Source organism: Lynx rufus, unplaced genomic scaffold (genome assembly GCF_022079265.1).
Source record: "Lynx rufus isolate CCGP_SWC_20201006 ecotype Redwood Valley unplaced genomic scaffold, mLynRuf1.p SCAF_2, whole genome shotgun sequence".
In the NCBI taxonomy this organism is placed as follows: domain Eukaryota; kingdom Metazoa; phylum Chordata; class Mammalia; order Carnivora; family Felidae; genus Lynx; species Lynx rufus.
The window spans coordinates 49,441,874-49,467,949 of NW_025814834.1; the positions used below are offsets into that span (position 1 = coordinate 49,441,874).

The 26,076-nt window shown below is 34.5% G+C and overlaps 1 protein-coding gene across 1 annotated transcript in view; it reads right to left on the bottom strand.

Annotated features, from left to right (window-relative positions):
- The window catches only part of ZNF804A (zinc finger protein 804A), a 288,674-nt gene that overhangs the window by 53,676 nt on the left and 208,922 nt on the right, over positions 1 to 26,076 (bottom strand). Inside the window, exon 2 of the mRNA XM_047082622.1 lies at positions 9,778 to 9,921. Coding sequence (XP_046938578.1) covers positions 9,778 to 9,921 — 144 coding nt within the window. The remainder of the gene's footprint in view (positions 1 to 9,777; positions 9,922 to 26,076) is intronic.

Consider the following 26,076-nt stretch of genomic DNA (forward strand, 5'->3'; position numbering starts at 1 on the left):
ACTAAAACTTTTAAAATATTTATGCTTTTATTCACTCTCTCTACTGTTAATGTATTCTCCAGCGCCATTAAGTTTTAAGAAGCATTTGTTTCTAAGTAGCAGAGATTGAACTCACTTCTCTTTTTACATTCCTACTTAAACCTATTATTGTCAGGCATTGGTTTCCAACCATTCCGAAAAACCTCTCATGTCAAGTTGTCCACATTTCCAAATCCAAAATCAGGTAATTCTCTCTTTGTGACTCAGTTGTTCACTGCTACTCCTTGACTATCTTCTTTGTCTCTATCCTCATGGCCACACTTGTTCAAGCCCCATAGTTAGGTCCTTTACATTTTCCCAACTTCTAGTTGTATGCTAAGGGTTTATTCCTTTTCTCATACCTCTTCTCTATCTCTACTTACTACCTAGATGACTATCAGCTTCATGGTTAACTCCGTGGTTACACTATATTTAACTGCATAATTACCATCTCCATTTAGATGCTTAGTAGGCACCTCAAATCTGACATGGCCACAAATGCCTCACTCTTTCCCCACAAACATTTATTTTTGTTAGTTTTCTTCAGCACACAATATCTGATTTATCTACATACCTGTTGGCATTTCCATGCCGTTCAAACATCAGATTCTCACCAATTTTCACAGTGGGTACAATTATTCCTTAACTCAAGCAACTGTCATGAATGTAGCATTAATCTCCCACTGTCTTCTTTTTGCCATTATTACTTCCTTCCTTCCAATTCACTCTCTTCATAACAACTACAGTGATTTTTTCAAAACAGCAAGGCACATGATCTTACTTTCCAGATGGAAATCTTTTTTTTTTTTTTCAACGTTTTTTATTTATTTTTGGGACAGAGCGAGACAGAGCATGAACGGGGGAGGGGCAGAGAGAGAGGGAGACACAGAATCGGAAACAGGCTCCAGGCTCTGGGCCATCAGCCCAGAGCCCGATGCGGGGCTCGAACCCACGGACCGTGAGATCATGACCTGGCTGAAGTCGGACGCTTAACCGACTGCGCCACCCAGGCGCCCCCAGATGGAAATCTTTTAATCATCCCACAGCATTTAGAATAAATCCTATAATCTTTGTCACGGCCTACAAAAATCTACCTAATCTGGCCCCAAATTTCTTTTCCGAATTTATCTCCTATAGATTTCCCTAGCCTATGCTTTCTGGTAGTCTCATTGGCTTTCCTTTGTTCTTTAAAGAATCTAATTACAATCTTGTCCCTGTGTATTTTAGGAAGTATTCCTCCTAAAGTATTCCTTTAGCACTTGTTGGCTCACTTTAAAGTTTTGCTTAACTGCCACCTCATCAGAGAGGTTTTCACTTCTCTCCTTATGTAAAATGACAGCTATCTACCATTTAGCAACTCTCTTTTTATTTTTTCCTCAAAGTTGTAAATATCTAGATTTAAAAAGTGAGTTGTTAGTTTGCTTCTTGACTTACCAAAATTAAATTCTGTGAAAATAAAATTTTGTTTTTTTTTCACCATTACTCACCTAGATTAGTTCTTCATTTGTATATTTGTAAATATACACATTTGCTGACTAAATGTGTGTATAGTATGCATCTGTGTATGTGTGCCTATATATGTGTGTGCACAAGTACACACATACACACACACACAAATATAAAGAGAGAATTCTGCCTGGTTTCTTTCTCCTTTCCTCCCCCTCCTCCTCCTCCTCCTCCTCCTCCTTTTTTGTTTTGTTTTGTTTTGTGGTTTTGGTTTCTTTCTTTTCTAGTTTGCTCAATGAGCTTTGGAAAGATGAAATGAGTCAGAAGATGACAATAGTTAGTTGGAAAATTTGTATTTCCTATTTCCTTCATTGTAACAAAATTTAATCATCTCAGTAAATATGTTTCTTGTGTTAAAACTATGTATTAGAAAGTATATACTATTTACAATAGCCAAGACATGGAAACAACCTACATGTCTATTGACAGATGAACGGATAAAGAAAATGTGATATATATACATATATACATATATATATGTATATTGAAAAATTATTTGGGCATAAAAATGAAAGAAATTCTGCCATTTGCAACAACACAGATAGAACTTCAGGGAATTATGCTAAGTGGATTAAGTCAGACAGAGAAAGAAATACTGTTATGCTCTGACTTACAGGGTCTTAAATAAATGAACTCTGAAGCAGAGAACACATTGGTGGTTGCTATAAGCAGGGGGTGGGGTGGGGAACATGGGTGAAAGTGGTGAAAAGGTACAGATTTCCAGTTATAAGATAAATAAGTTCTGGGTAATGTGCAGCATGGCAGCTATTATTAAAAATACTGTATTTTATATTTGAAAGTTGTTAAAAGAGTAGATCTTAAAAGTTTTCATCAGAAAGCTTTTTCTCATGGTAACTATATGAGGTGATGGATATTAACTAAACTTATTGTGGTAATCATTTCACAATATACACATACAATAAATAATTATGTTGTACACTTTAAAAAAGAAAGAAAGTATTAAATACATCCATGTCCATCTTTCTTGAATACATTCATAATCTGAAAATTTCTGATGAAGTCATTGCATAGTTCCCTTTTGTCCTGCCAGTTCTCTTTATGATTTCAGGAAATGCATATAATTACAATAAATGTATTAGAAACATGCATTGTATTTACCATAAAATAACATCTTTCGTAAAGATATAAAGTATCTTTTCCTCTCTCAGCTACCAATGACGGTCTTAATATTATTATTCTTCCATGAAAGAAAGAGACAATTTCCTGAAGGTTTTTCACAGTATAAAATTACAAAAGCTCAGCTTCAAGATGAAGTTCCCTGAGTTACATAGCACAATTTTCACTACACTGGTGCGTTGCGATTTAATATGCTACTGATCTGACAGATATTGGACATACCATGAGGGAGGAACGTTGCTTGAACTCACAGTGAATTTTTTCTTCAGGTGCTTGAAAAGCCCACAATGTGGATGTTAATGTCAGTCACTCTTGCACTCAAAATTATAATAAGGGGTTTCTAGGGCTTGGAAATAGTCAAAAAAGTGTATTTTCAGTGAAGTGGTGGTCTTTGTATACAGAACCTTCCGACGATAATCTGAAACTACAAGGATGGTCATCTTTGTGTTTCCATTGACTAGGCAATTTTAGAATTTAGTAAGTTAAGTTGTAGAAAGTGGAGAGTAATGCACATAATTATTGACTATTGCAATACAAATACACTTTGCCCAATAGAGATACAATTGATTTTGCGCTTTACAAAAGATGACCCAAAATATTACATTTTATTGTCCTATATGGTATCAACCAGCTTTTATGCATTAAAATATTAATACCAGCATTCCTTACTGACTATATAGAATATATATGTTATAGCATATGTATTACGAAACTATATAGTTGGTTCTTTAAATGATCCTTTGAATAAGCTTAGTGTCTTATTGCTTTCCTAATTGAAGAGCTGAATAAAATGTTTGAACATGTTATTTTACATTTTATGAAGGTCATGATTTTACCTTTTGAGGGAAAAGAGGTAAGAAATATAAACCATGCATATGTATACATATATGTGCATGTGTTAATTTATGTGTGTGACACTTCCAAAATAAAACTTTCATCATTTCATTGCTATATTTCTTTGTTTTACTGTATAAAAACATTGTGGCCAGAGATAAGCTAAATAAACACTGTGTGGTATTTTCTTTGAAACATTATATTATTATATATATATATATTTTTCCCCCTTATTTCAACCACAGTTGGATTACAACATTGATAATAACATTTCTTATGCACTCAAGGGCAAAAAAGCTTGTAGCCCATAGAAATATTTGGGGTAAAAATAGAGTTGGGGTTAACATCTAGCACATTTTCTTTTTATCAAATATGTCACTTAAGCTTTTAGCACACATCTTTGTTGATACAAAATGACATATTTTGTAAATTAAAAATTTCACTGGGGCGCCTGGGTGGCTCAATGGGTTAAGCGTCCAACTTTGGCTCAGGTCAGATCTCACAGTGGGTTTGGGCCCCACTTTGGGCTCTGGGCTAACAGTTCAGAGCCTGGCGCCTGCTTCAGATTCTGTGTCTCCCTCTCTCTGCCCCTCCCCTGCTTGTGCTCCAACTATTTTTCTCCCAAAAATAAATAAACAGTAAAAAAACTTTTTTAAATTTCACTGATCTGCTAGCAAAAGCAGTTTTTAGTATTGTGGAGAGAATTTTTGTCAGATTTTGTGACATGAATCATGCTTCCTTAGTTGGAAACATCATGCTGATGATTTGAACTTTACTTTTGATGCATTGGGGAGTGTCAATAAAGAGGTGTCAACTGTTTCCCTATTAATATCCTACAAATAATAAAAATAGTTGTCCCCAACTGAGTCACAGGCAGCATTTTCCAAATTGCTACAAATAAACTGAGATAAAATTTGAGCAGGATGAGGGAGTATTGCACCATATCATATCAGAATTTCCTAAAGAGCAAAATCTGTATGAAGACAATAATTTGGGAGTTAATATATTTATTTAGACAGATTTTTTAATTGAATGTATTTTGAATGTATTATAGTGCCTATTGGATCCAAGGTATTTAGGTAAGCAAGTAATTGATAAGAAGTAACATTAAATACCAGTGACAATGGTTTCCCCAAAAAACAAAAGCATAGACACAGACATATGTATTTGTGTGTGCACCTTACGTATATATTGACATATTATTTATGTCTATATTTCAATGTACAAATACACATGCACATTAACACACATCTTTAATACATGAAGCTAATATACTATGGTATGTCAACTATACTTCAATTAAAAATAAAACAAACAAATAAAGATACACCACTTTGGCTTAAAATGATTTTTGTTGTTTTACAAAATAAAATTTTTACTGGTAACAAACACAAGGGGTAGAGGGACATTCTTTTCGTGGTTTACAATTCATAACTGACAATTATAAAATGAAATCTCTCATACTAGTTGTATTTTTCTACTGTAGTCTAGTTCTTTAACGCTTTTTCTCATAATTATATTTAGATAACATAGAGCAGAAACATTTAGTATTTTCACACCCTCAACAATGACTACTCAACAGACAGCCACCATCAGCCTAATAGATGGTGGAAGCTGGAAGGGAACGACTTGAACTTCGCTGGGAAAGGTTTATGAAAATGGCTTCAGTTCAGATACTGGAAATGATTATTTTATCCAGAGTATGCCTCAAACTTAATAATGGACAAGATTTCCAGTTTAATTCTATTCAAATCGTGCCCTTGAATAGGAAATGTCAAAGCAATACAGTTCCATGATTAGCTAGACACATACGTGTACTTCTGTTGGGGCAGGCACTTTTTGACAGTGGGCAGGCTCTGCAGGAGGAAATTCTATGTCCTTTTGTTGTTCTTAACCTCAAAATGATTAAACAAAATAATAATGGTACAATTAGACTGAAGCACACACCACAAGAAAAATCCCAGGGAAGGTGTTTGAAATGAATTGAATCATGCATTGCTTTATGTATACCTCATATTTTCTTATTAACTTTTAAATATTATTTTGCAGGTGAAAACTTGGACCCAACTATCAAGAAGTGATTCTTTTCTCAAGTATCAGATTAGTGAACAGAAGTTTAAATTACTAGGAATGTTCACATTTGAGAATAAGTCTGCTCCATTTTTATAGCAATACAAGTCCCTGCAGGACCAGCAAATTCCAACAACCTGGCCCGACCGTGACTTCCTCTGGAGCAGAGAACAAAACAGCATGCTGTAAAGCACCGAATCTTGACTTGCTGGGGAAGGTCACTTCAGTGCCTTTTGGGAGATACTTCAGCCATACTGAAGCCGCTAAAGCAAAAATCAAAATGTTTGTGGGGCAGCAGCAATAAGGCAATCATTCTCTTTCCTATCTCTTCATAGCATCAGTGTGACAAATCTCTTACAGTGAAAATAACTCTGAATTGCCCATAGGCTGCCGGGTGAGAAGACAGACACAGTGTGGCTTTAGTTTAAAGGCAGATGAATAGGTCAAGGGTTTAGAGGAAAACTTTTTCTTTTTACCAGATGCTGAGTTTCCCACTTAAAAAAAATTTTTGTTTTAATCTCACTGACTAGAATTCAGAATGACATAACTTCACTGGCAACTATTCTAATCATCATTTTTAACAGTCGGTTAACATACTGTTATATTTGTTTCCAGTGTGCAGAATAAAGATTCAACAATGCTATGTACTACTCAGTGCTTCTCTATCTCGAAACTGTGGCTTATTACAAAATCTTAAATGCAATTTTGACTGTAGCCCTTTTATATTCATATGGGAAGCACTAATTAGGTGTCTAAACTGTGCAAGATGTTGCACTAGATGCTGTGAGGAATGAAGACATAAAGAAATAATCCTTGCCATTAAAGGGTTATAATCCAATGGCTTTCAAGTTTCAAAGTTAAAAAGAAAATATTCTAAAAATGAACCCTGAATTGTGAACTTGTGATCACCTCTGTACACCTGTGCCTCTTCCTCTTTTTTAATTCTCTGTTAGCAAGTCTTAGCGATGAGAGCTTGAGAGAGAGTTTGAAGTTACCCAAAGAGCATGGGGATGAGAGAAACAGATTTTCCTTTGAAGCTTAGAGTTCAAATGCAACACATAGTCTGTCATAACACAGATTTGCAAAGCTACACGAGGCAGGCACACTGCTCTTAGGTCAAGATTACCTGGATATGTTTTAGACTTTATTAGCCTTTTTGAAGCAAAAATAGATCCTTATTGGGAAGCCTAAATAAAGGCAGTCTCAAAGGCAAAGTGTTAGTGTCCCAAACATTCTAGGAGAAAAGAAATTTTAGTAAGTAGTAATAATGAAACTAGTTAAATCTTAAGCTTTTACTATTTTCCATGTACTCTGCAAGTGTGGTCATGCTCATTCTCTCATTTATTGTCCCTAACAATGAATATTTGAGTTAATCAAGCCTTCGCATATTTTACCCAAGGCTGGTAATGGTAGGGCTAGGATTCATTCCACCAATAACTCCTCCATTTTTCCCTGAATGTGGTGGCCCTTGGAATCACATCTGTATAGCAATGCATCGATTGTGGTCTCTTTGTCTTTTTTAATTCCATTCAGGAAGTATCCAAATCTCATGTAGGGTTTTCCTACCTGAAAGTTAAGTGCTGGTAATATGGACTTTGTTTCTTGTGGAGGATTTTTTTTTCTATTGGAAACCAAAGTGATTGCTTTTTTCCTCAGATAGGTGAATGTGTTTTTGTTTTGTTTTGTTTTGTTTTGGTTGCAAGTAATAAGTATTAATCCAGGGTTTGTTATGTTTTTCCTTTAAGTTCATTTATATGTAGCAAGGTGAAATATCTCTCAGAATCCCAGGAAAGGGTCTATACATAAGTTGTTGGAAGGATTACTTTTATCTGAAAGCTACTCAAAATCAGTATTGCCATTTCCATACGCTCCTTCACTTGTCACATGGCCACTCACATCTCATTCTTTGTGTATTGTTTTTGTTCTTTTTGCAAACCAGCTTTCTCAACTTTTCAATGTACTTAGCCACAACTCCATTATATTTTCAAGTGCTAGATCTAACCATTGTCAGACAGTAGACAGATTTTTTTTATCTCAACTTTAAGTTCTCAAGAAAAAGATCTGAATTATTTACCTACAAATTTCATTTCTCCTACTTCATTCAAAGTAGCCAAGGTGTGGAATCATGTGGTAGCACCACTGGTAGCAGTCATAAGGGTGAGGCTGTTGCTCAGAAAAGGAAGAATATATTTTTGGAAGACATGCCAAAAGATTTGTCAGTATCCTACGGAGAGGGGTTATGATGATCATAGAGATTTTAAATATTTTCAGCTACTACAACATTGATTCATGCTAAATTAATCAACTAAAACAGTCTATCAGAGTTCATGGCCATTCAGATAGATACCCTGTCTCTAGGCCCCGATCCCTCTGCACATTATCAAAAGTGACTCTTTGGACTTTCAAAATAACAATGCAGACCCAGCCTGAATTTCCTTAGCTTATCTGTGTACAGTATATAGTATGCTAACTACACTAAGAATTTGGAACTAGAAGGGTCTTCATGATAATTTTTGTGAGTTTGATCTTCCAGGAAATCTATGATCAAATAAAACATTCTTTGGCAAAGGATATTAATAACTGGTAAGATATTCTTAAAATATATATACACATGTTTCCCAATACACAACGAAACATATATGTAATATATATCTTGTGCTTTTAGATACTTAGGAAAAATCAGAAGAACAACTTTCTCAGATTTACCTCAGAGTTACATCAGAAAGGCATTCCAGAATCTTTTTATAAAATATATGCCACTAACTGTAAAATTAAGTCAATACTATTTCCTGATGGATTTTAATGTTCAAATCAAGTATCAATATGTGAATATTGATATATTATGCATACATACATATATATTATGCATTATTATGTAAGAAAAAGAATATTTCCATCAAAAACTTTCCCTTAACTAGTGTGCAAGTGGACCTGGAAAAAAAAAAAGAAGGCAAGTCCAGGTCATTGAGTTTAGTATGCATTAGTTAGTGATACATGTAAATGAAGGCTAATATACTCCATACAACAGCCTTTTCAAGCATAGTTTTATTGGCACGAAAGAACAGAAGGAATAAAAACAAAAAAGAAACAAAAGAAACAGCAAAAGAAAACACATCTACCATTGATTCATAAGGCCTCAACATGATCACTTCCCCCTTTTCTTTCTTATGCTAAGTAAGTCTAATGTTAATGGAAAGTTAGTGCAAATTCATGGGTTAAAAATGTACCTTTTGTGGGGCGCCTGGTGGCACAGTCAATTAAGCGTCCGACCAGCTCAGGTCATGATCTCGTGGTTGGTGAGTTCAAGCCCCACATCGGGCTCTGTGCTGACACCTCAGAGCCTGGAGCCTACTTGCATTCTGTGTCTCCCTCTCTCTATTTGCTCCTTCCCCACTCACACTGTCTCTCTCTCTCTCTCTCTCAAAAATAAATAAACATTAAAAAAAGTTAAAAAAATGTACCTTTGATTAATACCCAAATGATATGTAGATGACATTTGTGAGTGATGAGTCAAAAAGGAAAATATTTATATATTAGTGATAAGTAAAACTGCTATATCATATCAAGTTAGTTAAATATATGAAGTTGCACTGATAAATGTAAAACATATGAGAAAATTGTACTATTCACTTCGGACATCACCATTTTAAACACATCTTTATATAGAGTGTTGAAAAAAATCAATCTTGGATTTATAAATGATAGGGAAATGAAAATAATATTAAAATGAACTATATTATACACATATTAAGTACTTGTTTCATCAGTAAGCATGGATTATTTTTACCATGTTAAATTAGCTGTTTTTCATTGTAATGGTAGTTCAAATGGGAAATGGTTTCTCTAGAGAATAATGAATAAATCTATTTACATTTAATAAATATCATTAGTTGTTTAAAACACTTAAAAATTAATAAATTTGAAGACATTTAGAGGATCACCACCTGTAGAATATAATTTTAAAATTACTATCAATTATTAAAAGGCAACTCACTGGTATTTTTTCGTACTGGTTATTTATTTCAGACTTTACCTTTGGTGCTTTTTTTTTGTTTTTAATTGTCTTAAGTCATCAAATTATCATTCCAGAATGACATCTATAAAAATTATGTAACAAAAAATAATAAAAGTATCATATTTAAATAGTTTATACCATTTAAATTATTATACAAGTACAGAAATATCAGATTTTTTTGGACACTTCTTTCTTACCTGCTTGTGAGCATGGTCATATGAATTAATGTGATTGTCAAACTCTTGATGCTTATAGTACTGCTTGTCACAGAGTTCACAGTAAAAGTTGGCCTTCAGATCTTCCAGAGCTTTTGCTATGGTGTTCTCCTTCTCAGCATAATCCTAAAAATTAAAATTGCAAGGAAGGCAGCAATTAGTTCTTCCCTAAATTGACTTTGTTCTGACAGTTGTCAACTTTAGCATAATAATTAGAGTTAGAAACAGAATATAACAAAGAAAAATAAAGCAAATGCCAGCAGACTAAGTCAGAAGAAATTATGAGCTGAAGAGCATAAAAGATTAACACAAGAAGCCAAGATAAATGGTGGGAAGAGTAGCAAAAATGTGCAGAAGCAAATCAGATGGAGAAATAGAAGCCCCTTGTTTGAACAATTTCCTGTGCTGTGTTGGCAAAGAAGAAACCAAAAATCATATAGTTGTGTTGATTCAACTGCTGACTTCTGGCAATGGCTTAGTTAATATAAAACTTGTAAATTCTAAGCAACATCTAAAATGTGTCCTGCATGAAGAAGTCCATATTGGTGCACAAATATTCAAGTTTGGTATTTTTGTTTGCTTGTTTCTTTAAATATCTAAATAGTAACATACTCATCCAAGTAGATTTCATTTGACTAATGTTTTCATCTTGACCCATATCATTTTAAGTCGAACTTTAAAAAATTCTCTAGTCTTTAGAAAATAGGATTCTTTTCTGCAAGTTATTTGCCTAAACTGAAAAGGATTAAACTGTATAAGCAGATTGCTTTCATCATGCTCACAGTAAATAAAGATGGCTATATAATCAAACCACTGAAAAAACGAAAAATGTAGTCAGTTATTAGCTTTCATTTATGAAGCATAAAATAGCAAAATGTTTGTGGTTTTTAGGTTTTCTCAACTCTAAATTTACTTGCTGTTTCACTGAACCTTAAATGTCAATGTTGTTAGACATAAATAAATTTTACATGTTGAAACATTGTTCAAGTCTTTTGCTGAAGTGCTGATATGAAGATCTAAACTTCAGTTCTTGCCAGAGAATATATTATGTTTCTAACTTAAAGACTCATACTCAACTCCTTTACAATTCAAATTAAGGACATATTCAGGCCTTTTATGTGCTAGTATAAGAAACTAACTGTCTCAGCCAGTGGGATATGGAGATGAAATGACATAGTCCTCTCTATATCAATGGCCATTGTCCTCTCTCTAAATACACAAGCTAAAAAGGACTCACAGTTTGAATGTTTAAATTGCTTCTATAAAATACAAAAGTGGTTTACTAATTGTAATTTAATGAATGACTAATACTTCCCTTAATTTATTGTACTATGTGCACACATCACATATCAAAATTCACCCTACTTTTGTATATTCATCTTCTGATATACATTATAGTAACTGATAAATATATTTGCCATAGTCTATAAATACATAACTCAGTTTCTCACTATAAAGACAACGATCTATTGTTCTATTAGTTTTCTCAACTGCACAGAGGTGGTAAATTGCAAAATCATTCAAATTGTTTATTTATAATTTATCAATTCAATAATTAATTTACCATTTCTCATCAGGTTTGTGAAATATTTCCTATTACTCTTTTTGATTACTTAAGATATGTTTTTTTTAAAAATAAACAGCTAGTTTAAAAACATGAAAATGAGTCATATATAACTAAACTCGTTACTGAAAATTTACAAAACCTTTAAAATAATACATTGTGGATTAGCCAATTTAAATGAAACAAAAATTAAGTACTATGATTTCATGGCTAAAGTGTGTGAAGCAGAGATAAAATTCCAATCAATATGAGTTATATTATAATGGCAATAGATTTTGGCTCAAAGCTGAATTAGCCTTCAAAATAATATTCTTGAACAGCAATTTCTTTGCAAACTAGTTGATTCTCCCCATTAATTATAATTACAGTTAAGCTACTTCATCTCTCAAAATATTTCATTATTTCTTATTATTGTGTAGGTTTATTTTGTTCTGCCTAAGATTGATATTCCCTCAGAGAAGCAATAATTGTTTCTTACTTATTATTTCCACAAAAATTGGAGAATTTTTGACTAAAGTAAACGGAAATTCTCAGGTAAATTGCATTCTTCCAAAATACTAGCCTTAGCCTAAGTTTGAAGAGAAAAACAAATCTGAAAACAATGAAACATTTGAAAAACAATGAAACATTTGAAAACAATGAAACAATGAAAACATTTACTCAGTGCTTGTTTAGGATCAGTCCCAATTAAGAGTATACATGTATTAACTCCCTTAATCCTGATTAAAATTATAGAGATGTGTATTTTAGACATTTTCTCATTTTATGGTGAAGGTACCAGGAAGTGAAATAATTAGCTCAAGGATATATAGTGAATAAATGTGCAGCCCATATTTGAACGCAAATAATCTGGTTCATAGGATTTCATTACGTTTAAACTTTTCAGCACATAAAAAAAGTAGAAATGGTACAATAATCTGCACATACCCATCAACTGAATTCAATTATCAACTCAAGGCCAACCTTGTTTCAATGTACCTATCCTATCTCATACCCTTTCCTCTGCCTCAGATAATTTATAAGGAAATGCCCAAGTTCCTATATTACCTGCAAAATTTTTAAAATGTATTTCTAAAACAGGACTTTTTAGAAATATCATCACAAAATCAATATGAGGCCTAAATAAACAGAAACAATGAAGAAACCACAATCATTCCTTACTATCATCAAATACCCAGTCAGTGTGTTCAAACAACAACAATCATCTAATAGTTTAAACTAGTTTGATCAAAACAGATTTCAAGTGAAGCTCATACATTCCCATCATTTAATATATTTTCCAATCTCTTTTATCATAAGTCTTCCTTCTGTTTTTTAATCATTACAATTTATTTCTTAGAAAAACTTTTAAGTGATATTTCACATTTTGAAAATATCTTGAGAACTATAGAAATGTTCAAAGAATATGATAACAAACTCATATGATTTTTACTTACTTAAAATCATTGCTAATATTTTGATATACATTGGTTCTATTATCTATCTATCTACCTGTCTGTCATCTATCTATTATCTATCTATCTATTATCTATCTATCTATCTATCTATCTATCTATCTATCTATCTATCATTTATCTTCCTCTAAGACATTAAAAGAAATATAGCAAAGTGGAATGGGGCACCTGGGTAGCTCAGTTGGTTAAGTGGCCGACTCTTGATTCCGGCTCAGGTCATGACCAGCCCCACGCTGGACTCTCTGCTGTCAGCATGGAGCCCACTTTGGATCATCTGTCCCCCTTTCGCTCTGCTCCTTCCCCTCGTGCACCCTCTCTTTCTTTCTTTCTCTCCCTGTCTCAAAAATGAATAAATATTAAAAAAAAAAGAAATATACAAAACTGAAGGTAAGGTTGCAACAGATTGCACAGTAAGAAATATTTTTGTGCTAGAACTTTCCATTTGAAATGAGCTACACTAGAGTCAGGGTCGTGTTCTAGAAAATGTTAGACAATAGAAGAATCGGTTATTGTATGTGTGTCATAAGGGAAAGGAATCATATGTTTTATCTTTGATTATACATTTTTTCAAATGTATACAGACAAAATCAGCCCTCATTAGGTGACATGCCCAATGCCCCATAACCCTTCTCCTTCATTGTGGGTGATACTGAAAGAGGCATTGACTGAGATTATAAAGCACAGTGACAAATATTCAATACAACCATTCCACTGCAGAAGTATGAAACACATTTGACTGAAGTGAAAAAGGAACACAGCTGTTCATATAACCTCAACCTCAAAATTTCCCCTTCCATCTGACAAACCCATTCTATTCAACTACATGTGCAATGTCTGTAATGTCCCACTAAATGTGATGATAGAGTGAAGAAGGGATAAGTTTCTTGTAGCTAGTCAGGTCATCCAAACCCATTGCATTTTATTTATTTATTTTTATTTTATTTTATTATTATTATTTTTAATGTTTATTTTTGAGAGAGAGAGAAAGAGTATGAATGGGGGTGGAGCAGAGAGAGTGGAAGACACAAAATCTGAAGCAGGGTCCAGACTCTGAGTTGTCAGCACAGAGCCTGATATGGGGTTCAGGCCCAGGAACCATGATATCATGACCTGAGTCAAAGTCGGAAGTTTAACTGACTGAGCCACCTAGGCGCCCCAACATTTTAGACCTATCTAAAAAGAGTAAAGGTTGAATCCCTAATTTCAGGAAAGTGGCATATAATTCTAAAGTTATAAAGTTAAGAATCTTTTATTATGCAACATTAGCAATTGCACCTCGCAATACATTTTACAGCTCAGCAAACTGAAACATAGAAGTTAATGGTTTGTCCACAGTCCTGGGGCTACTCCATCCACCATGTATTTAAAAATGAATAGTACTTGGGGCGCATGGATGGCTCAGTTGGTTGAGCGTCTGACTTTGGCTCAGGTCATGATCTTGCGGTCTGTGAGTTCAAGCCCCGCGTCGGGCTCTGTGCTGACAGCTCAGAGCCTGGAGCCTGTTTCAGATTCTGTGTCTCCCTCTCTCTATGACCCTCCCCCGTTCATGCTCTGTCTCTCTCTGTCTCAAAAATAAATAAACATTAAAAAAAAATTTTAAAGAAATGAATAGTACTGAAGTGGGACTTTGAAGGGAGAAAAGTTTGTTTTCCAAGATGACACATTTTGTGGTGGCTTCAGCATAACATATGGTGTCAAATAATATTCAGCCTCCCTTAAAAAGGCATCGATAATTCAGTGCACTCAAGTAGTTTTCCCTGAGGATGTGAGGTCCATGAGGGACAGGATTTGTGTTAGTTTTGTTTACTTCTCTATCTCCAGTACTTTTAACAGAACCCGGCATTGGCAGACATTCAACATATATATAAACACTTTTGCACACGTATAGAAAAGCAAACAAAACAGGAACTAGCAGCACTGGATATGTAATATTATTAAAATAATTGTGCTCATGCTTGGGTTTGTGGTATCCAGTTATTTCCAGTTATTTGGGGAATGCTTTCAGAGCTAATACCAAATTATGCTGTATATAAATTATCATTGCTAATAGTAGTTGTAATCATATATTACATCCTAATATTTCTGCTAGGATACTCTTTTTAAAGACGTTAAAATTTTGAAGATACAAATAGATTCAGCACAGTTAATACATAATTATTTTCAATGCCGCAAAGGAACATTTGTATGTAATTGACACTTAAAATACCTAGGAAACACACACACTGTCTCTCTCTACTATTACCTCATCAAGAATAAAAGCAGCATGTGATTTGTATCCAGGATAAATTTTATCATAAGTCCTTTTAAAAGAGGAAGCAAAAACAACTCTTTGTTAAATTTTAATTGTAGTGAAAAAAATTAATCAAAGAGATGGCAAAACTATTCTTTCCTAGAAGAATATCCAGACAGAAGATGTATTATTTGGAAATCCATAGTCCACAATCTATATTTCCTATAAAATAGTGCACGTCTTCCAGGTCATGTCTCTTGGTCTAGTCATTACTTAAGTGACTCATTCTGAGTGGTCCAGCAGCTTCACAGAGTACTACCCTGACTGCATTTTGCCCTAGCCTATGTTGAGACATCTTCCTGTCCAGGGGCTTCTCTGACACACGAGATGGAAGTTTGCAGGAAATTACTCACTACTAAAAAAATGCAAAACCCAGGAGTGCTGAGGAATTAATACAATATAGATCCACTCTTGACCATTGTGGAAGGTAAGAACTCCAGGATAAATTATATCCTTTTTTATCTAACAGGAAGTCATTTCTGAGATTCATTTCTACGATCCCACAGAAGGTCCCAGCAAGACAGAGTGCCAGTACCTGTAATAGTACTTGTAAGGCAAACAGTACAGCTTCATATTAGTTTTCTTAGCTTACCTGTTTTATTTTTCTGAAACTTCATTTCTGCCTCCTGAAATAATTTCCCTACTAATTAACTGAATAGAAGCCTTTGTCTTAAGCTTTCCTTTCAAGAAGAAAGTGAAGCTAAGATTATAAGTTTTGTTTTAGTGTTTCCTCTGAATGCCTTGCTTACAAACTACATTACCTAGAATAATTTAAGACGATATCATTCTTCAGTTCAAAACTCTCTACTAGTCTCCCATCATTATTAGAATAAGTATTTTTACAATGACCTACATACAATTCCTACTCTACCTGATTCCTGGCTACATCTCTGCTATCATCTTCTAGCATTCTCTCTCTCACTGTGCTTTAGCCACACTTATTTCCTTAATGTTCCTGAAACTTTCTCAACCATACACCCACTTCCATACTTAAATTTGGTATTTATTCTCCATGGAATGTTTTTACAGCAAATGTTAGTATGAAACACTCATTAACTTCCAGTGGATCTCTGCTAAAATGCTATTTCCTTGATGATGAATTACTTTGTCATCCTTCTAGAAGAAAAACATTTTTTATTCTCTGTCTTCTTTCCCTTTTTGTAATTATATATGTTGCAGGTGCACAGCTTTATGATTTAATATCTGTACACACTACAGGGAGATAAGCAAGGTCCAGTTACCATCTATCCCCATACAGTTGACCTCCTTCACTCATTCTGCATACTCCAACCCCCTTCTCCTCTGGTTACCATTAGTCTGTTCTATATACCTGTGAATTTTGTGAATTTATTTTTGCTTTGTATTGTTTGTTCATTTGTTTTAGATTCTATATGAGTGAAATCATATAGTATTTGTCTTTCTCCATCTGAGTTAATTCACTTAGCATAGTACCTTCAAGGTCCATCCATGTTGTCACTAATAATAGGGTTGCATTCTTTTTATGGTTTTCCCTCTTTTATCTTCCCCTTTAATATGAAGAAGAGAAAGTTTATTCAGGAAGAAAACAGTTATAGAGCACCTCTGGGTATTGGAGTCTGAAAGCTGTATTAACAATAAGGAGAGATTGAGTAGAAAAGAAGGCATGCAGAAAAACTGACGTTGGTCTTTTTCTGATTTAAATCCCTTCCCTATTAGACAGGAGGGCAACCATTTCTGGGTGACAAAAGCTGTGTCACTGTCTCAAAAATATATGCCATTCTCTTCTTAAAGGCTGGGTTCTATTATTTCAAGTGCTGAAAAATGGATAACAAGATAATTTTGAAGCATGGAGAATGGACAACTAAAAGTTGAGTCAGAAAGTTATGATTTTATCAAAAGTCACAGATGTATTGAATGGAAATATAATAAAATATATGCATTTAAATGTGTTTATTTTTAAACTGTTCCACAGAAATGCAAACTCATCTATACCACCATGGAAGGTGAAGGCTGAGGTAGAATACAGAAAACAACTGAGTATTGAATAGCATATTTCTATGGGCACCTCTGGTGAGCAAAATTGACTGCAACCTAACAGAAAGGACTAAGAATACCTTATGTCCACATTTATGAGAATTGGAGAAGGTAAAGTTGTTTCTCAAAATTGGTAACTCCTTTCCGAGTTAGTTTCAAAGCAAGAGTATTCACTCATAAGGTTTTACCTATTTTTTTTTCCTGTTGTTTAGCTGACAACAACCATTGGATAATCAGCATAGTTTCTAACCACAGAACCTGTACATGTAAAAAGAGAATGGATTCCCAAGCTTTAGCTATCAGAGTACACTCTTATTCACCTCAACTGGCTTGCCTCTTTGAAGGCATCTGTTTCTGTTTTCATCCATGGGTCCTAGAGGAAGCTCTATCCTATGACTAGGGATTGTTAGACCCTCTGGTTAATTTAAGCAAGTATTTAGTCTAATTTGAGAATGTAATAGAAAATTGAGTTACACTTTTCCCTTCATGTTGGCAAGATCTGAGGGACAACATGTTCTAATAATTGGCTGAAATTTAACATTACTCTGCAGTCTCCCTGTGCATAAAGCAAGGCGGTAGGGGATCTCATTTTCAAGGCAAATTACAAAAAGGTATCTCAGGTTTTCTGAAGCTGAATGTTAGCTGAGGTGTGTAGAATTCTAGTTCATATTTATGAAACCACATATGGAGATTAATGGTACCAACATGGAAATTGTATATAAATAGATTCTGCAAAGAGTCCAGTGTAGAATATGAATAATAATAATTTAGAGTACTTGTTTCAGCTTAGACATCTCTTAACCTTACAGGCAGCAGCCATTTTCTCTGAAAGGTATTGGAAAGGGGTGTAATGATCTGATGCATATCTGTTACTGTCTCAGTTGTAACAGTCACCTAGGGTAAGACAGAACAATTTCTCTAGTAAAATGTCTCACTGGTTATCCCAGCTTGAGGTCTTCCAGAAATAGACAGTGACACAAGGAGCTGAGATTAAGTGGTTTACTTGAGATCTCAGGAAAAACTGGCAGAACAGTGGCAAAATGTAAGAGAGTAGGAATGAAGGAAAGATTTCTGGCTTCAGCTCTGAACATGTACAGAGCTTGGAAGTCATTGCTCCTGTCCTTACGACAAGAACAATCTATGAAAAGTGAAAATCAATTCTTTCTCTCAGAACTGTAAGAGAACTGAGGTCATAGGGTGAAACACCACTTGAAAATCTGGAGAGACAAGCACATCCAGGGATGTAGTGACAAATAGCCGCTTACTTGGATGCGAAATTGCTGGAGCCACGAACTGGTAGGAACTCTCAAATGTTAACTGATGAATTCTATGGCCTGATTACAGTCTATGAGACAGAAACTCCTGGTGGCTGAAGTCTTAGAGGGACCCCAAACACTTCTGTAGCTTTTCATGAATTCCACCAGGTTCTCATGAGGATAATCTGAGAAAGTCCCTTGTGTCCCCGAAAGGGATTTGGGAGTTAAAACTATTGTGAAATAAGCCAAGAGTCCTATATATAACTAAAACCCACTCCCAAGGGATAGTGTACTTCCATGTCACAATTCAAAGACCTTATTCTAACCAGGAAAAGGAATTTACTTTCTCTATAGTCTTCCTGCCTCATTAAAGTTGTGGAGTCAATATGGTCAACAAGGGTCATGGCTTCAAAAAAGTAGACTAGGGATTTTATGGCCAAAAAATGGAGTAGGGGCTTGGGAAACAGAGAGATACAGGAGTTATATCACAGGAGAAACAAATATGGCAGTCATAGCCCTGATACAGAGACATATTAGAAGCTGAATATTGAAAGGTTATAAAATTCTCCTTCTCCCCATACCTTCCTGACACAGCTACAGGGTTCCAGTATCATAGTGAATTAGAGCTGAAGGAGTTGTACAATACACACTTTCTTTGAGGAGATGTACATAGGGGAACACAAGGCTAAAAAAGCACACGCAGTCAAGGACATTAGGGGACCTCAGTTCCTATTCCCGAATCATGTCCAGCTTTTAATGGAAAATTACAAAGCATTCTAAAAGGTAAGAAAGAGAAACAGTCTGAAGAGAAAAGATAAATACAAGAACAAAGTTCAGAATTTAGATATTATGTAGATGTTGGTGTTATCAGAGAGGGAATTTAAAACAATTATGATAAATGTGTTAAAGTCTCTAATAAGAAAAGTAGGCAAAATGCAAGAATAGGTGGGTCATGTAAACAAAGAAATGAAAATTTTAAAAAAGAATCATATGAAAATGATATAAATTTTAAAAAAGTTTAACTAAAATGAAGAACGATGTGTCAATTGAATCTTTACCAAATTGAAATGCAGATAGGAATGAAAGAAGGAAGAAAACAGAACAGAACATCCAAGAACTGTAGGATAACATCGAACAGTATAACATATGTGTATTTGGAGTAGCAGAAGAGAGACAATGGAGCAGAAAGAATATTTATGTAGTAAGAATGGCTGATTTTTTTTTCCAGTGAATAACACATACCAAACTACAGATTTAGGAAGCTCAGAGAACACCAAATGAATATAAATAACAGTACAACAGCAACAATCACCTAGACATATCATATTTGTCTACATCCCTTAAAAGTATACAACTAGAAGTGAAAAGTATAGTACTAAAAGTAAAAGAACTAGACTTGGATGAACAAAACTGAATTCATTGTCAACACATATGACATGCAAGAAATGTAAAAAGAAGTTCTTCAGAGAGAAAATTATATAGAAAAAGTGTTAGAGGAAAAAAAGATCAAGGTATATCAATTAAAGTATATCTCTATATATCATCTATCTATCTACCTACCTACCTACCTATGTATACATACATACATGTATATTTTTAATTGATCAAAAAGTTAACTATTTGAAACAATAATACTAAAAATGAATTGATTGATTATTGCATATAGATAAGTAAAATGAATCACAACAATGTCAAAAAGGCCTGGGGAAAGAATTAGGAATGCTCTGGTAAAAGATACCTGTACTGTATGTGAAATGGTACAGGGCTATATGAAGGTGGACTTAGATTAATAAATACATATGTTGTAAACTCTAGATCAACCACTAAAAAGTATTAAAAAGAAGTGTAATCTATACTCTAAGAGAGATGATACAGTTAAATTATAAATTGTTCAGTTAGAACCAGAGAAAGTAGAAACAATTAGGGGGGAAAACAAGTAACAAATTCAACAAATTGAAGTAATTACAAAAATGGTAATTATTACAACTATATCAACAATTGCTTTTAATGTGAGTGGTCTAAGTACAAGTAAAATACATAGATTTTCAGAATAGTTAAAAAAACAAAAAACAGACTAACTGTATGTTGCCTACAAGAAACCCACTTTTAATATATAGCCTCAGGTTAAAAGCAGAGAAATGGAAGCCAGTAAAGATTATATTTTGAATGGTTACTACAGAAGCAAAGGAAGCTTGCTTATGCTAGAAACTCTGGAAACTAGTGCAGAATACAAACCTCAGAGCTTCTGTAGCCGTGAATCAAGGAAGCTATACCATTTGTCCAATAAATCCCCTTAAGAATTTGTTGATAGCAGTTTCCAGAGGGCATTTACACTTTGGGAACTTTGGGGCTTCTCATGTCCAAGAATGGAGTGGTCTCTGGTGCCTGGCAAAAGTTCTCAGGAAAAGAATTCATGTGCTAGCAGTCAGGAGCCAGGACTGTGTGCATGAAAATGATAACTGTTGACAGATTATGGATGAGGCACAAAGAACATATATATGTATTTCACTATTGTAAGTTCTACGCAGTCAGGATCTTTAATTGCTTTGTTCATTGCCATATCCCCAATGCCTAAAAGACTATTAGAACAAACAAGTGTTTAAAAAAATACTTGTTCTATAAATTAATTAATAAAATGTAGCTATATTTTTAGAGGTTTTACATATCATTTGTTATTTCCAATCTTGAACCATGTTTTTGTGATATGCACTATTTAGTTGGGTGGAAAAACATTTGAAGTACCCCAAGTGCACACTTTTTTTTTTTCTACTGAGACTTAGAGGTTTAATACTTATAATCCTTGCTAAGAATCTGTGCTAAATTTAAAGCATATCATACAGTAATATCCTAAAGAATTATTTTAAATATTCTAATATAAATCAACACTGGCAATTCTACATGAAGTTATGGTTTAGTTTGCAATGGTAAGAATAAACGATTTACCCAGATGTACAAATATCTGCCCATTATGATCAGCAAAAACCATGTTCATCATAAAGTGTAAAACATAAATCTATTCAAAGAATTAAAATTAAAATAATAAAAATGATAAAACCCACAAATCCATTCATTCAGCAATTATTTATGGAGCGACTGTGGGTATTATCTACACTCAGAGACACTAATATGTATAAAATAATCTCTTTTATATTAATATCATTATGTTGTAGATGCAAAAGAAAGACATCTTTTGCTCATTACGCTATACATAAAGGTTATAATAATTTAGATCCCTAAAGAAGACTATGATGGTCACACAATGGTGAGAAAAATGTTTCCAGTTGAGGGAATCAGTGCAGTTTTTCAATATAATGCTTAAGTCATTCAAAACTCAATAGGTGTCAGCAGGTAAAAGAAGGGAGCAGTGGATTTTATACTCCAGGAAAATTAATTATATATAGAACCATGTAATATTACACTTTCGAAAAAGATCACAAGTCTTGTGGTATAGCTGGATAATTTGGTGTATGCTGTGGAATAAGGTGAGGGACTGTTATTGGTGGCAATTGTAGAAAGGGAAGGCCAAGGTCAGATTATGAAGATATTTCTATGTATAATAAGGATTCTGAATGTTTATAAAAGCTGATGGGGGAGGGCGCCCTGGGTGGCTCAGTCAATTAATTGCCCAACTCTGGATTTTGACTCAGGTTATGATCCCATGGTTCCTGAGATAGAGCTTAATCTCAGTAAAGAGTATTAAGCAAGGACTTTAGCTGATCGTGTTTGCATTTAAAAAACAAATATGACCACAAGGTAGAGAATGAAATAGAGATGGAACTAAGACTGGAAGCAAAGAGACTAGTTAGGATCATATTTTTCAGGTAAAATAAGCAAAGTCCTTAATAAAAAAGAGCAGCAACCAGTGCATAGATAACAGGAAGGCATGGAAGATTTGAAACGGTGCCACAAGAAGTGGTGAATGACAAAATGAAGGATACAAAGAGCAGTTCCAGTTGAGTGATGGGGACAGAGGCCAAATTGTTCCACAATGATGAGTGGCTGGAAAGTAAGAAGGTGCATATTCTGAGTATCTTCCTTTTAAAGTCAAAAATATTAGCTACTTATTTCTAGGGTTCCTGTTCTGTTGAATATGTGGAAGTGTTCTTGAGCTTTTTAAGAAGATAAAATTTCTAGAGATTAGATATAAGTTATTTAATATTTTCTGACTGTTGAATTTAATTTCATTTAATTTCATTTAATTATAATGTCTTATACAATAGTTCTTATTGTTTTAACTGTTAGATATTATAACATAGCATAATACAATGAATTAAAAGTTTATAACTATTTTATTATTACATAATAACAAAATTTAAAAGATATAAAAACATTTCAAAAGTCAAAGTACTTTGAAGCTTGTTATACCTATTCAGTAAAGTTATTTTCTCTCAAAAGAAGGAGCTAGTCATTCTCCGTCTAATACTTGAGCTGGGATGGTCCACGACTAAATTAAATAAGGACTACTTGGAGGCCAAGATGGTATTATGGATTCTTTTGGATTAGATAAGAAATTCGCATATTTTCAATGCTGCACTGTAGGAATATCTAAGAAGTGTTGCATATTTGTTAGAAGATACAGTACTCATGGGACGCCTGGGTGGTTCAGTTGGTTGAGCACCTACTTCGGCTCAGGACATAATCTCATGGTTCATGAGTGCGAGCCCCGGCTTGGGCTCTGTGCAGACAGCTCAGAGCCTGAAGCCTGCTTCAGATTCTGTGTCTCCCTCCCCTTTGGTCCCTCCCCAGATCTTGCTCTATCTCTCAAAAATAAATAAAAACTTTAAAAAAAAGCAGATACATTACTCAAAAAGATGACCATAAAAAGAGGTAAGAGAATCTGAGAGAGAGAGAGAATGATAGAGATTTCAAAAAAAAAAGGAAAAGATGACATTGATTCTTAATATTAGACTAGTTCTACTACATCCTAAAGTCATACGTTTCTTTTGTTTTCTTTCTTTTCTTTCCTTTTTTCTTTTTTAAATTTCCTGACTACAAAATGAAATTGTCTTGCTGAGAACAAAATAAAGTGAAATAATAGTCCTCAAAACTTTTAGCTTTATGCATTTTTAGAAAAAAATTTTCTGAAAAAGCAAGCATGACATTGTAGGTGTCACATCATAGGAGCTCCACAGATGCCTTGCAAAACTCATAATACAACCATGGCTTCCATAATAAGAGGAACAATATATGGAGACCTGCTGTCCATCCCATTAGTGCCTGCTGGATCTGCCCCTGTGGTTAATTCTGCTTTGTCTTGAACTCCAAATGGGAGTGATAGTCTGTGCATTTGATACATTGTTAGCACAGCAGGGAAAGCCCATTTGGAAATAATCATATGTTTCAGGTATCCAAAGAAAAAGGATATTTTGCAAAGAGAAGCATTTTAACTTGAAAAACTTCAAACTAAAATTTGGGTGCAGAAGACATAATAAGAAGGGAAAGACATTAACATTTATTATTGCTGCAAATGAGCAGTTGGCTCAAATTATCTCAGCCCTGGTGATATTAATCCTCATGTGAACATTATCAGCCCCATTTTACATAAGATGAAAACAAGAGTAAAGGGTAGTGATAACAGCCCTGGGATCTTGTACCAAGCAATGGTGAGTCTGACTTTTAGTTGCTTTTGCTGAGTTACCTGCTAACCCTTCATCTATGCCTGACTCTGTTCTATATCAGTAGGAATCACTAGTGGCCTAAGAGAATTCATACAGCAGGGGTTCCTGAGTGGCTGAGTTGGTTAAGCATCTGATTCTTTTTTTTTTTTTCCAACGTTTATTTATTTTTGGGACAGAGAGAGACAGAGCATGAACGGGGGAGGGGCAGAGAGAGAGGGAGACACAGAATCGGAAACAGGCTCCAGGCTCTGAGCCATCAGCCCAGAGCCCGACGCGGGGCTCGAACTCACGGACCGCAAGATCGTGACCTGGCTGAAGTCGGACGTTTAACCGACTGCGCCACCCAGGCGCCCCAAGCATCTGATTCTTGAACCACCTCAGGTATGATCTCATAGTTGGTGAGATTGAGCCCCACGTTGGGCTCTGTGCTGATGAAGTGCCCCCCACCCCAACACTTGCTTTCTCTCTCTCTCTTAAAATAAATAAACTTAAAAAAAAAAGAATTTATGCAGCAAAAAGGTAAATGTGAAACACAGATTTTAAGAGAAATAAACTGTTTCAACATAAAGTAACTTTTGTTAAAATATAATTTAAAAAAATTTGAACACATGATAATGAAAACTTTGAAACCTGTCTTTTAATTTAAATGTATGACTGCTGGTTGGTCAGCATATTTTAGGAAGATGTCATTTTATTTTTTTAATTTTTTTTAATGTTTATTATTTTTGAGACAGAGAGAGACAGAGCATGAATGGGGGAGGGTCAGAGAGAGAAGGAGACACAGAATCCGAAGCAGGTTCCAGGCTCTGAGCCATCAGCCCAGAGCCCGACTTGGGGCTGGAACTCACTGACGGCGAGATGGTGACCTGAGTTGAAGTCGGATGCTTAACTGACAGAGCCACGCAGGCGCCCCAGGAAGATGTCATTTTAAATACTAATGTTTATATAAGCCTCAACAAACGTTACAACAAAACTAAACCAAGGTTAAGGAGTAGATCGGTGATTTTTGTTAATTTTTAATTGAAGTATCAATGTTGACATATAGTATCAATGATGTACTTTTACCTAACAATTGTTAAGTTGTTAAAATCCATTAAAAATACAAATGGTCATGGTATTAATTAGGTAATGGAAACAGTATGATGAATTAAAAACATTTATAAAATTTAGCTGTAATTAAACACAAATCAAAGTGTAGTAAGAAATATTTTAAAATATGGAATTAAAATTCTGTTTAGTAAAAGAACAGTGTTTACTGAGAAGATACTTTGATAGATTCTCTCGGGTGAAAGCAGACGAGTCTTCTATCACCACTCCTTTCCATTGCGTCCCTAGAATGGGCTAGAGGGAGGAAAAGTAAGAAAATGCTTTACCTGAAGAAGCTGAGAGATTTCATATTTCTATGGCTCTTGGAAAGAAACATTCAGAGATAAATGGAAAAACAAGCAAACAACATAAAAGATAGGGTAGTAATTCCACCAAGATGATTAGGTGACAGGCTTCAAAGGGAAAACAGAGAGAGAAAAAATCTGTACAAAAGGGAAAAACTCATATTGCATTTTCAGTTGTTCACTTGCAGCATTATGGCAAAGCTCTTCTCAATTTCCTCTAATCTTTAATACAATTCAGATAGAGACATGGTCTAGAAATGATTCTATTACAAGGGTAAAGTAAAAGAGTAGATAACTATGATGTATGTTGGAATAGAGACAGAAGGTCAGAAAAGAGAGCAGTCAGTGTTAGGCAAAAAGTTAAAAATGATAATTAAGAAGGCAGGAAGCAAACTAAGACATAACCAGGAGAAATAAATTTTCCTTGAAGACAATGGTTTATGAGATGGTGTGTGTGTGTGTGTGTGTGTGTGTGTGTGTGTGTGTGTGTTATGAAGGGGGAATTGGTTGCTACATTTCCTGCTATGTAGGAAGGGTAAGTAAAGGTTTTTTGTTTTGTTGTTGTTGTTGTTATTTTTGTTTTGCTAAAAGAAATAAATCTTCTGTGACACTAGAGGACTTAGAGGACATGCAGAATTTGACACCTTAATTAGAAATGACGTTTCTAATTTTCTAACTAAGAGTATCAATTTCAA